This window comes from Leptosomus discolor, chromosome 6, assembly GCF_034619465.1.
Source record: "Leptosomus discolor isolate bLepDis1 chromosome 6, bLepDis1.hap2, whole genome shotgun sequence".
In the NCBI taxonomy this organism is placed as follows: Eukaryota; Metazoa; Chordata; class Aves; order Leptosomiformes; family Leptosomidae; genus Leptosomus; species Leptosomus discolor.
Window position 1 is genome coordinate 34,316,787 of NC_141396.1, and position 13,563 is coordinate 34,330,349.

General features: G+C 48.4%; 1 protein-coding gene across 2 annotated transcripts in view; it reads left to right on the forward strand.

Moving 5' to 3' along the window:
* The first annotated feature begins 277 nt into the window (after positions 1-277).
* The window catches only part of ARID5B (AT-rich interaction domain 5B), a 117,983-nt gene continuing 104,697 nt past the window's right edge, over positions 278-13,563 (forward strand). Inside the window, exons 1-2 of one of the 2 annotated variants that reach the window (XM_086467110.1) lie at positions 278-298; positions 533-793. In XM_086467110.1, the coding sequence (XP_086323236.1) occupies positions 278-298; positions 533-793 (282 nt within the window). Of the gene's footprint in view, positions 299-502; positions 794-13,563 lie in introns of those variants that run through there. The other variant, XM_086467109.1, reaches the window with a different exon arrangement.

Consider the following 13,563-nt stretch of genomic DNA (forward strand, 5'->3'; position numbering starts at 1 on the left):
GCCGAGGAGGGCGTCGGGGGGCCGGCCGGCGCCGGGCATCGGCGTCGACGGGGCGCGGCGGGGCGTCAGCGGGGCGGTGGGGCGGTGGGCGGGCGGGGGGGGGGGCGTCGCCGCGCGCAGCGGGGCGGGGGGCGGCGGCGGCGGCGGGGCGGCGCGGGGGCGGCGGCGGCGGGGGCCGGCGGGCGGCGGGGCCGGCTTTGCCCTGCCAGGACCTGCCGGGCTCCATTCACGCCAACAAGTTTGGGAGAATGTTGAGTTCAATCACGCCGGAGCCGCGATGGAGCGCAGCGCACTGCAGGTACCGCGCCGCCCCGCGCCGCCCCGCGCGCCCCGCCCCGCGCCCGCCGCCGCGGAGCCTCCGCGCCGCTGCTCGCCCCCTCCCCTCCCCACCGCTCTCCCGCCCTCCTTCCCTCCCTCCCTCCCTCCCTCTCTCCCTCCCTCTCTCCGCCCGCCCTCCCTCCTCCTGCGCGGCGCTGCGCGGCGCGGCGCGGAGCCGGCGCTGATGCCGCTGCCGTGTTGTTGTTCCCCGCAGTGGGTCGGCGCCCCGTGCGGCTCGCACGGCCCCTACGTCTTCTACAGGGCGTTCCGCTTCCAGCGCCGCGGCGGCGGCCGGGCACGGGTCATCTCCCTCGGCGACTTCTTCTTCGTGCGGTGCCGCGCGGAGGAGCCCGCCTGCATCGCGGAGCTGCAGCTGCTCTGGGAGGAGCGCACCAGCCGGCAACTTCTCTCCAGCGCCAAACTTTATTTTCTCCCCGAGGACACCCCCCAGGGCAGGACCAGTGACCATGGCGAGGTGGTAAACGCAGCGCCGGCACCCCACCCCCCCGCGCCTGTCCCCACCTGCATGACCGGACTCGGGTCCGTGTCCCCCCCTTCCCGCCGCTCCCGCCCCCCCCCTCCCCCCCCGCTGTGCGCAGCGGGGCAGCGCGGAGGGGCCGCGCCGTCGGGGCGCTCCGGTGCGCGCTGTCCGGGAACTTGTGCGGGCGGGGGGGCGAGGGTGTTGTCGTGGGGAGAGGTTGTCGGGGTGCGGGGCGCCCGCGGCCCGGCGGGCAGCGGAGTGCGTGCGGGGCTCGCCCTGCCCTTCTCCGGCTTCGTTAACAAAAAAAAAACCAAAAAACAAACACACAGAAAAGAGCGAAAAAAAAACGTTGAGGGGGGATTTCGATATTGTTCGGGGCTTTTTTTTAGTGTTCGATATGTTTAAGAGGGCGGAAATTACGAAATGGAGGCTGAGGGAGATCAAAAGCTATTGAGCTGGCAGGGACGTGTTGAATAAAGTGATAAATGACAGGTACGGGAATAATACATTCAAATAACTTGCAGATATGCCTGGGCGTATTTCGGAGCCGGCGGGCGGACGGCGCAAACACGCTGCGCGTCGGCACCCACCGCCGGCACCCACCCGGCGCCCGCGCAGCCCCGCCGCGGCTCCGCGCCCGCCCCGCACCGCCCGGGATGGGGCCGCGCAGGTTGCGCCCCGCCGCGGGCCGCTCCCCCCCCGCCCCATCCCCGCTCCCTCCCGTTATTTGCTTTTCGAATTTATCGCTTCGGCACGGTCCGTGGTCTGGGGAGGGGGAAGGATGAGGTACCGAGAAAGGGCTGCGGGGGTGGAGAGGGTCCCCGAGAGGGGCTGGAAAGCGGGCGGGGGACGGGACGGGACGGGACGGGACACGAGGTGTTTCGGGGCAACTTCTGTCGGAGATGTCAGGGTGGGGGCGTAGGTACAACGAGGTTGTACCGCGGGGGCTGTTTTCGGAGGCACGCATGGCTGTAGGTGCCGACGTAGCCGTGTACCCGTACACACGCGTACGCAGTCGAAAAGCATTTCAAAGCCACGTTCGGTCGCTGCCACCCCTTCACTTTAATTTTCTGTGCGCGCCACTGAGATAAGGGAGCCTTTTCCTAAGAATCAGGGAGATGACAGTGAGCAATGGATGCTCTGAAATTGCCCGTGGTGACTATTTAAAACTGTGCCTCAGTGTGTCTCGTGTGTGTGTAAAATGAAAGATATTTGGAAGGGAGGGAGGTGGGGAAAGGGACACAAATCATTTTAATACGCCTTAATGATCAGCTCATGTTACTGTGGTAGGAACATCAGAGAAAATTAATCCTACCATTACGGGTAAAACGCTGTTCCGGTACAAGAGTTCTCAGCTGCATGTGCCTTCCTAATAATATGAACAATTTTATTTATTTTTACGTGCAAACACCACTAGTAATTAGCCGTGTGATTATACTCATGCATTTCGTTGGGGCTTTAACTGATGTTATTCTGCGTTATTCAACCATATGAAAACAATTTTCCATTAAGATAATGGCACGCCTTGAAATTATGCAAATACAAGTCGTATTGTGTAGAATAATTATGACAAATGTAAAGCAGGTAAAAAGTTTCCTAATGCAGTTGTGTTTTACACCCCGGTGATGTCATTTCCCCTCTGGCCTAAGTTAGTCATTCATTAGCAGAGTAGCAGCAGCAGCAACAGCAACAGCTCTGAGTGATACTTCTCTGGCAGGGAGCCTACAGAAACCAGCACTGAGAGCCAGGGCCTAGAGAGGGCAACATAACACTCCCATTAAGAAATGTACTTTGTTTTCACTTACTCCATTAACTTGTTTATAGACATCGGAATGATTTTTTGTTATCGATTTTTAATAGTTAGGAACGATCTCCGCGCAGGCAGCGGAGAGACAAAAGGCTGGGTGCTGGCTGGCGCTGTGCAGAGTGCTGGCTGGCTGGGGATAGCCGGCTCCGTGGGCACGCAGGGTGGCTGTTTCATCTAACCACCTTGTGGTCGTGGCTCCTTACATAAATGACGTCCCTCTCTGTCCCCAAAGCGGCAGCAGCGCCGCCTCTGGGGTCGCAATGCTTCCTAACTCCGGGCTGGGCTCCTTCTGTGGAGGGAGATGCAGCTCTGAGTCAGAGGCAGCTTATAGTCGTCAGGGTAGACCTTACTCGTGGCGTGGGACTGCCAGCAGTGTAAAACACCCTGCCTTGCATTCAGGGAGCAGCGGTGAAGTGAGCCAGTGCTTAAACGTGTGTTGCAAATCTGCGATGTCCGAGGCAAAGGGCGACAGGGGCACTTGCAGTCAATAAAACTGCTGGTGAGGGAAGTGAGTGGTCGAATCACAGGTTTGCCATCGAGCCCGCCAAAGATTTAGGCATAGTTGCTAGCAGCCACTGCACTAGCGACGTGATTAATAGAAGCAGCTCGCTGCCTGTTTTCCGTAATAGCAGCATTGACACTATGACAATATTCAGCTAGTGGCTGTGAGGAGGGAGGAGAAGCGAGGAAGTATGTAACGCTTCTGTTACTCAGAAATTTCTGATGGTTTATTTTATCTGATTGCCAAATGTTTGAGCTAATCAGTGGTAAGTGTAAATATAAGTCTTTTTATAGCTAGCTGAATTCATCATCCAGATTTAAATATAACCCTGACTGCTGCTAAAACCGGATGTTTCCATACGCTGGGGCCCAGACCCAGCAAATGGTTCAAGCCCAGGTGTGCTTCCGCCAAAGTATCCCTCCCTCCACCTAAGGCTCAGCATTCCAGTTAAGCATGGCAGAGGAACTCTCCTTTTGCCCCAGGAGCCAGCCGGAGATTGCTTCCCAGGGAGTCTCAGTGGATGGCAAACATGGCATGGAGCTGGTCACAGGCTGCAGGTATGAGCACTCCTGGCCCTGGTGCTCATCACATTCTGGAGCAACACGGCATAGAGAGGCTGGGACCAGCTCCAGCATTGTGCTTGGGCCCAGTGTCTTGCTGCACAGGACCAGTGGAGATGTTTTTGTGAAAGCCTTTGGGGACACTGTTAGATGAGCGAGAAGAGTTTTGCTCTACTTCACTGGAAACTTTGTTGCTGCTTTTAAAATGCAGAGGTCCAGGTGTGCTGCCTCTGACTTCGCCATTGAGAGCAAAGACTGCAGCAAGTGCAGTGCTGGTCGGAGAGTGGGAGCAGCCTTCTCCCCCTTCCTCCCAGCAGGGAAGAAGTGGCTATCCTCTGTTCCTGGGAGGGCCATCACCGAAACGGAGAAAGCGTCTGTTTTGCCTGAGGACAGCACCACCTTGCCCGGATTTTCTTGGCCGCTGCTGGGCCAGTGCAGTCCCTCCTGTCACGTCCTGCACGGGATGGGAAGACCTCTGTGATGGCAGGTGCCTTGCACAAGGCTCTGAGGAGGGTGCTCGGGGGGCTGCGAAAGTCTGGAGGGAGCGGCTGTAAGAGCACACTGTTGCACTTAAAAGTTTCATGGGGCACGTGTGGAAAGCAGCTCCCCAGCTTTTCCAGCGCCCGACTGGGAGAAGTAGATGCTGTCTATCTGCCAGCAGAAAGCCCCTGCCCAGTCCCCTTGGGCACCCTGGACCTGTGACGCTCAGGGGGTGCGAGATGGGCTCAGCCGCTGAGCCCTGCAGCCCATGGGGTCCTGGCCAAACCCTCCTCTGGCTCATCTGCTCCTCTCTGCTCCAAGGGGTAGCATGGGGCTATGGAACAACTGACCTTTGCAGAAGCAGTTCTAGAGCAGAGTGCTTGTTAGTTTTCATGTTTTTAAAGGTGTTGGCATTAATTAGACTAGGCTTAAAAATACATATCAAAGCTGATGCTCATTAAATCCAGGGATGGTATTTGCTGTGATGTGTACAATTCCTAAAAAACCCCAAACAAGCAACTAATTCATTTTGCATGGCATGGCATTCCGTGCATTGCCCTGCATCGTGGTGAATGCTGCTTCCGCTGAGGCTGGACTGTCAGTGGGAATCTGCTTTTGGTTCATTCATCAGCAGCTAAGTTTACTATGAACTCATGTTGGTTTCATCTGTTCTCCAAAACTGGGGATCTGATGCAATGCTTTTCGCCTTGCAAATAATCCTTACTCATGCAAGTAATTTACATGAGTAAGCGTTGCTCATACAGAAGAGAGGAGAGAGCTAGTTTCCTGTAATTATTTCCCTAGCAGTATTTTGCATTTTCAGACTAATTGGGGGAAAGGAAAAAAAGAGAAGTCACTCTGTCAGTGTTTGCCATTTACACTTGCAAAAGGGATTCTTCTAGAAAGTTAAGGGATGCAGCAGGTCTGTTCTCTCTCCATTTTGGGACAGGTGCTTGCAGCATCCCATGAAAGCCTGGTTCATTTCTGAGGGGCTCTCTGTGCGCGGGGGTCCTACCACAGTGCGTGAAGGTAGCGCAGGCTGGCCCAAGGGTGGTGTCTTACGCTGCTAGTGCTTTACTGCCACCCCCCCTTGAAAAATGTGAGAATCCCTTTGCACAGTAATAGATTTTTTTTGAGAGACACAGCAATCTGTATGCTCTTATTTGAAATGAGAACGGCCCCGTTTTAGTCTCCACGGTGTGTGCCTTATGCTCATATCTGTCAACACTGGTAATGACAACACGTTTCAAACATGCAGATTATGATTATTAAAGGGTGCTTTAAAAATCACGCTAATAGCATCAATCTCCAATGTACACTTGCTCACATTAATTCAGCTTTGGAAATCAGGCGCACTGTAATAGCAGTGTTAGAGAAATGGCATTTGTCATAAAATATCATGGTTTTGGTAATTGCATATCCACTCTGTATATTTTTATCTCTTGCCACCAGTAGCATATGCTGGCAGAGGAAGGAGAGGGCAATGATATTACTCAGAGAAGCCACATGTTGCTAGCCATTAGCCAGCAATCTGACATATCTAGTCACTGAAGGCAGATTCCATTTTTTTATTATTATTTTTTTCAATTTTTTTTCCCTTTCCCTGTGCTTCCCAGTGCATTCACATAGTAAAATACACCCACTGCTCTCCAGAGTTGCTGTTCCCAGTCTGATCAGTGGCACTAAACATTAAACTCTTGTCTTTGGAGAATAATAGGCCTCACATGGTACACCCTCAAGCATGTTGAGATACTGTGCAGGCTGGAAAATAAAAATGTTCTAATTGTGTCTTTTAAATAAGCATAGGAGTGAATTAATTAGACTATATTTTGTCTTTAGTTGCTTAGTTACACAATAGTATTCCTAAGCACAAGTGAGATAAATTGGCTCTTTTTGTGCTGCTTGTCCCTTAATCATAATTACTGTATTGCTCAGGAGAGTAACACATACATAGATTTTGCATTTTTAATAATATTCAAACAATATGTGAATGATATAGAAAGTATGTTCTGATTCAAGCTCTCATATGCTTTTATTCGGGAAGAAGTTCTATTGCTATGGGAGCAATATTTGCATTAGTTGCTCAGAGATGTAGTTCTGGGAAATACATAATTGAAATATTCTTGCAATGCTTGCTCTGGCCCTTTCATTCACATTCAAAATAACAATGCTTTAAGTCTCCGAACAGTCATCCACTCTTGATTTAAGAGCTTTTTTCTTTGTGTGTGTGTGTGTTTGTGCATGTGCGGTGTGGGTTCACACCCAGCATTAACCCTGCAGAGCCTAGATGCCTGCGTGATTCATAGTGTCGTATCAAGTTGAGCTTTTTATTTTGTAGTAAGATGCAGTCAGAAGGTCAGATGAACATCGGTATTTTGTGGCATTAATCCAATGACTTTAATGCTTGGCAGGCATCCATGTTTCTATGTGAAGGTGCCAGGGTTATAGATAATAAAAGAGTTTGTTTTCATTTTCTGGATATTTTAATCTTTCTTTGCAAAGCATAGCCTCAGGTTTGGGGGGCTTGGGGCTGCTCTCAGGGGCCAGAACTTTAATATCTTTCTGGATTGTTGAACGTTAGCTGCTAATGATGGGCAGATTGATACAGATACTGAACAATGGAAGGTTCTGGCAAGAAACCCCCTAGACATGCTCAGTGGATGTATGTGAAAATTGGCTCCATTGTTCTGCTGTATGAAAAGCAAGTAAATTATTTACAGATATTTGCTAATTAAAGCACATATTGTTTTACCAGCACAATAGAACACAATATAACAAAAGACAAAAGAATAAGCTTGCATAATTTAAACCTGCTAATGCAATGTACTCCTTGTTAAGAAAAATATAATTATGTAATCTATGAGGAAAGCTTTTCGTACTGTAACTGTAGTAGGCAAAATTAGGAATGAATTGCTTGTCAACTTGCCTAAACTAAAATAGCTCTTCGAGATCTGTGAGCTGTCTGACGGGAAAACATTTTGACTGAAGCTTATTTTCTCTTTGGTCAGAACTTCTATCTGCCATGACAGATATAAATTCAATTTGAACCTCTGCTTGGGATTGGGAGGAAGGAGAAAAAAACACCCCAGAAATGAAGGAGGAGGCTTGCAGTAGAAATGTCAAGTCTAGCTGCTCACAACCATCCCTCTGTGCACTCCATCTCCACCCCACTTCTGGCCCAGCTGTACCGGTATCCCACAAAGCATCCTACAAAAATGCGGTGCTGCCCTACTCCAGGACATTTTGCGTGTCTTGCTTTGGAAATACTGAGTCAAATGGAAAAAGCAGCTTGCTAGTACAAGGGAAAGCGAATACTGTAGGACTTCATGTGCTTCACCTCTGTCCTTTATCTTGATCTCATCTTTTGGCTGTTGGACCCCAGCAGACGGGATGAACACATTGGGATGTAGCGTTCTCTGTTGGTGTGAGTTTCAGACAGCTGTGTGCAGCAGTGCTTAGGCTGGGGAAATACTTGTCACCTGAATTTAATGAGATCATTATAGTCCTTTAGAGTAATTAGCGAAGGATTAACAGATGAAAGGTTCTGCCTGGGCCTCTTTAAAATTCTCCCATGTGCCAGGTAAATTCCTGGGCTGTGCATGTTTCCATTCTCAAAGTTCTCCCCGTAGGTTCATGGGTGGAGAGCAGTGGTCTCTGAAGGTCCCTGCATGCTGGCATGTCCAGGGAGCATTGCAGGCCCAGCCCCCAGTGGTCAGTTCCACTCCATGCATCCTTTGGGGCATCTCTGTCCGCCCTGGGCGAGGGGATGTGCAAGGAGACAGCACCAAATGAGACACTCAGGGCAGGGAAAGAGGAAAAGAAAGCTGCCCCTGCCCATGTCAAGTGGTAGAGCCTCTTGTGAGGCTTCCTCATCACTCGGTGATCCCGCTTGCAGAATGGGAGCGGCTGTTCCCACCTGGCAGAGCTGTGCCTCGGATCCCCAGGTCTGCAGTGTGCTTAGAAAGGTTGTACTGGAAGAGCAACATGTAACAAGGGAGTGGATGGCAGGAGAGTCCTTCATGTGCCTTGTAGGGAGGCTGAACAGGGCGCTTCCTGGAGCCAGACCTTTTCTATGACACAACAACTGTTTTTTAGTAGTCTGTGATCCTTAAAAACCCCCATGTATACTCCCAGTCCACAGCAGGCAGCAGGAAGACGGGACCTGCTTACTCTGCAGAAAGTCTCTGAGAGCAAAGCAGTCCCGTACAAATGTTCTCTACCTCTTTAGGGCTGAGTGTGGTCCCTGAAGGAAAGCTTGGGTGAAGTGCTGCTTGTAGGACATGGCTGGAGACCTGGGTTCAGGTTCCTGAGTGACTTCTGGCAAGTGGGTTCGGGCTGAATTAAGATGACCTGGTTTCTACCGCTGTCCCAAAGCCCTGGTAGCATCTGTATGGCAAAGAGCTCTGGACTATAGACGCTGCTAACAGGGCCTTTTGGTTTGACTGTTCTGTCAAGTAAGGGTGATGGTACTTTCCTCAAACACCCAGGTAAATGCATTGCTACAGGAGAGGTGCTTTATGGAAATAAGACCCTTCCTTCCTTTCTTTACCTTCACAACATGACCTTCCACTCCTTAAAGGGATCTAGAGCAGGGAACTGGATTCCTGGGGCAAGAACTGTGTTGTTGGGCAAGGTACAGGAAGGTCCTTTTCGCGTAAATCACAAAAACCTAAAAAATACATGGAATGTAAAAAAAGCCCAGAATAATAGAGGCCTTTATGCCCGAATGAAATATGCAGTTCTATTATCCTTGGTGAATGCAGTCCGTAAGAGTCACACTGTATTTTTTGCTCCCGTAGATGAATGTGTTTTCATCAGTATCCCCAGCTATCTACTATACTAAAGGTTTCGGTAAAAAGGCTTGAAGATGTTTTCTAATGCAAATCATACTGATCAGATAAATGACACACAGTGTCTCCTGTAACTATCAGCAAGAGTTTTTACAGTACAGCTCCTGTTTCTCTCTAGACCACGTATTTGATGTTAGGAGACAGCCAAGCAGGTGTTCAACTTGCTTGTGCCCTCCAGAATTCCTTAAATGACCTCTGGAAGCACCGAAGTGAAAACAGTCTCAGCACGTCAAAATTTTGAGATATCTCACTGGCTGTAACTCTTTTAATGCTGCCTCGGTGTCTCTAAAATATAAATTTTTCCTAGTTATTGGCAATGAGCGAGGAGTAGTGACACACCGTTTGCGGGCATGCGATCAAGATGTACGACCTCCTTGCCTGTGACTCCCTGCCCTGTGACTCCCTGCCTTGTAAGAGTTAATATTTCTTCTAAAAAATAATTATCTTCTTTAAACTATTATAGCTACCTGACCTCTTTCCCTGAATGTAAGTATTTCAGCCATCTGCTGAGTCAGGCAGTATAGCATTCTGTGCTTTCAAGAGGCTGTGATGGTTGCTGAGACAACAGTGACATAATATTTAAGCATAATGGCTCTTGAGAAGGCACTGTCCCCATCTCCCTGGATGACTCCTCTGAAAATGCAAATCCCACACACTCTTAAAAACACAAGAGAAGAATGAGAAGGGTTTGTATCACCATCTTTCTTAACCATCTCCCCATTTCCCACTTGATAGGCGAAAGTATTGTACTTGCTCAGGAGCCTTGTAAGATGTGCTAAAATTATAGGCTGACTAGATACCCGCTTTTATAGAAACAGAAGAAAAAGTGCCTCTTTTTGTAGTACGTGCTTATTTTGAGATGTAGACAACTTTTTGGCTGGGAAAAGCATTGCCATTGGTCGGTCAGCATCCGAAAAGGCCCGTCCAAGATAAATGTCATTCCTGACCAGGGCTGAAATCAATGGTGGCTGTTTCCTCCTGCAAACCTCATCTTGCTGTAGCAGGAAAAAACTGCAATTAAAGACTTAACCACGCAATGGAGACCTCATAAACATATCACTTCAGAACATAGCTAATACACGATGAGGTGTTTTTTGTATAGATATATGTATGCACTGTATGCGACGTGGGTGGTTTTTCATGTTTACACAGAGATATAATTATGAATGACATGAAGGTTATACAGCAGATTTCTTTAATCTTCTAAAGGTTTGTTAGTCATGTGTCACTGTGTACCTGGTTTTTATTTATTCAACATCTGTATTCCTTTGTCATCTTGTTGAAAGGGTTTCTCTAGAAGGGCTGTGGCAGTAGGTGCACAGCGGTTGATACCGAATTGCAATGGAAGCTCTTCTGGCTGGCAGAGCTCTGCAGGCCCCAAAGCAACTTTTGTTGTGACACAGGGCTGCGAGACATTTTTGCTTAACAAAAAAGGAGAGGGACCCTTTTGTCACCTGGTGCTCCAAAAAAATAGTAAAAACCCCCACAACTCATAGTTTGGGTCTGGGCACTTGGCAGGGATGTATGAAAGCTTGGCAAGGTGCATCAAAATCCCAGAGCTGGTGAAACAGTTGAGTGACCTATGTTTTGGTGGCATTGGGGCAGATGACAGTTTGCTAACACAAGAGCTCAAGACGTGGGGAAGACAGCCTCTCTGGAAGCTGTCTGTGGCTCAGGCTTCTCAGAAAGAAGCGGCTGAAGCTACTCGCCATGTTTTGCTGGGCGACAGTGTTTGTATGATGAGGCACTGGGGTGAAAATGTCTCTGGAGATGTGGTCACTCACTGGCAAGATCAGCATTGGCAGTGGCACTCAGAGAGTACCACGGCCCAACCTGTGACTGTTGTGGTGTGTGGGGAGTTGGGGAGGATATGGCCGGTTGTCTCTGAATTGGGCCAAAAATGAGCAAGAGCTCAAAAAAAGAGTGGTGAGAGAGAGCAGGTCTACCCAGTTCTGCTGTGTGTAGGTCAGGGCAACCCAAGGCAGGCCCTGAAATCTGTAGGGTAATTTTTCTGTTTTCTGGGTAAAGTGAACTTGGCTGTGTTTCCCTGGTGCAGCCATGGTGACCGCTGGCAGTGCAAGGGGAGAACACAAGGCCAGTGCTGGTGTGGAGGATGGCCGGGCACTCCCAGGCGCTGGAGTGGCAGCGCCACCCGTCCTCCTTCACAAGGTGCTCATTCTGCAGCAGTCACCTCTGCAGGCCAGGCCCAGCCTCGGCCCCGCTTCCTTCAGGGCGACCCCAAAACCCTACAGCAGTGTCTTTAATGTTAGGAACAGCTCTGGGTTTTGGAGGCATTGACGGCAGTGGAGCTGCACTTACAGCAGGTGCGAGACAGGCCCTCTTGGCCTGACAGCCACGAGGTGTCTCCTGCCATTGCCTAGCAGCCATGAGTGTGAGGCCTGTGGTCAGCTGCCCTCCTCAGGCGGTCCCACCTGATTTGGGGGCCAGCCTGGTGCCCTTAGAGACACGTCTGCTGCAGGGGTGATGGGGACTGGGTGCCCTTGGGGACACAGCTGCTGCAGGGGTGACAGGGCGGCTCTGACAAGGGGCCATTACCTAGAACCACCTGCTTGGGGGGGTTTGGCCCACAGCCTCTGTCACAGCACAGTGACAGCCTGAATTTCTTTTGTATTTTATATTCATGCACTCCACTTGTGTGCTCAGCCACCACGTGGTGCCATTCTGGGTGCCCCTTTGCACCATGGCAGTTGTTATTTAAGAGTCCCAGTGGCATTTTGTGAAGGGCTGAGGCAAGTGCACGGCACTCTTTTCGCAGGGTCTTTTCCTGGCCCCTCACATCAATGTGGGGATGCTAAACACCATGCGTTTTCATGGCCGCAGCTGTGCTGCTGCCACAGAAAACATATGGCTGGGATGTGCTTGTGCTCTCCCCTGCCCCCCAAAAGCCACCTTTCCTATTGCCCTTGCCTCTCCGGTTCCCCCTCTGCAGCAGCCTGGGCAGAGCTGGTGAGTGTTCCAGTGTCACTTCACCCTTGTTACAGTAGGGTTTCTTTTTTTATTTTTTTTCCCTTCCCCTTTTTTTTTTTTCCCTGTGTACACATCATGTGTGTGTGTGCGAAGGTTGTATTCTCGAAAACAAGTTTATTCATTGATGATGTAATAGTGATTGTACTTTTTTTCTGGTTAATAAATTGTCTGCTCAGCTTACTTTGTATGCCAGCCAAAATTAGTCATACCAGTTCTTGGAAAGGATATGAAGAAACTAGTAATTGAAATCATAATCATTTGATCATGAGAGCTATTTGGAAAATAATATTTTAACCAAAAACATGTCTGATCTCCAAGTCAGCGTTGTTTTTTTGTTGGGTGTTTTTTTTTTTTAAACTGCTGCTAAATAGATTTCTCTAGTGTTGAATATTAGAAATTGTGTAGTAGCTGATGATGGTATTCCACATCCTAAAAGAGGACTTCATCCAGAAATTGCTGAGACTGTCTGCAGGCAGGCTGATATTTATATACATGTACTATTTTTTTTCTATCCTGACATTTAATAATCACCATGTAATAGCTATAAAATGCATAGCAACTACAGCTTTTTTATTTCAAGTGGATGGTGTAATGAAATTGGGTGAAACCATCCATTGAAATTGTACTTTGTAGTACCCAATGCTTGTTTACACAGTATTGGCGTTTGTCATAAACAGAGATTTAAAACATCACTGTTATTGTTTGTTCTTCGGTGGAAGCTCTTATGCTGTGCAATGATAAAGGAAAAGATTTTATGCTTGCTTAGCATATAAGCATGCCGTTCGTTTCTGACCAAATATTTGTTATTTCACTAAATGGAATGAAGGTGCCTGTTTATAAAATGACTTTGTATTATATAAGGGAGAGTGGAATATCAGATCTGCTTTTTTACTAGAGATACTTCAGGTTTTGTATTGTGTGTAACTTATCACAATAAAGCTTTATTTTTTTTCCTATTGAGCAGTATTTTATTTCCTGAGGAATGTGTTCAGTGGAAAAAAAAAAAAGACTCAATCGTGCTTTTCTCTTTGTTTAATAACGCAAAGAATTTCTCTCCCCTTTGCAAATACTTGAGTTTATTTGAGAGAAAAATTTGATTCTGGTTTATTTATTTCAAGAACCTGTAACCTTATTTAGTGCTAGAAATGTGTGGTGTGCAAGGCGTGGTGTGCAGCCAGCTCTCGTTACAACATAAATTATTTCTGCTGTTTTAACTAAAAAATCTAGAGTGTATCTTGCTGGATATGTGTGCATGTTTGTTTGGTTGGATTTTTTGAGGCTTTTTGGAGCCCTTACTCACTGGAGTCAGCTGTAAAACATTCTGCTTATTCATCATGACCTAGAGGAGTTGATTGTTTCCTGGAAGGATAAAATTCAGCAATTAGAGCTGTTTAATTCGAGTATATGTTCTGGAGGCTAAACTAAGTTTAAGTGCTTTTCTTAGAATGTATGTTTAAGAAGGGAAAAAAAATTGCAGTTCGGATCTTGAAAAAGGTTTTAAGAAACATGAGAATGTGCAAGTTTCTTTTGGTGGGAAGGACATAACATTTATGTAGTATTTCTTTGGGGATTACATC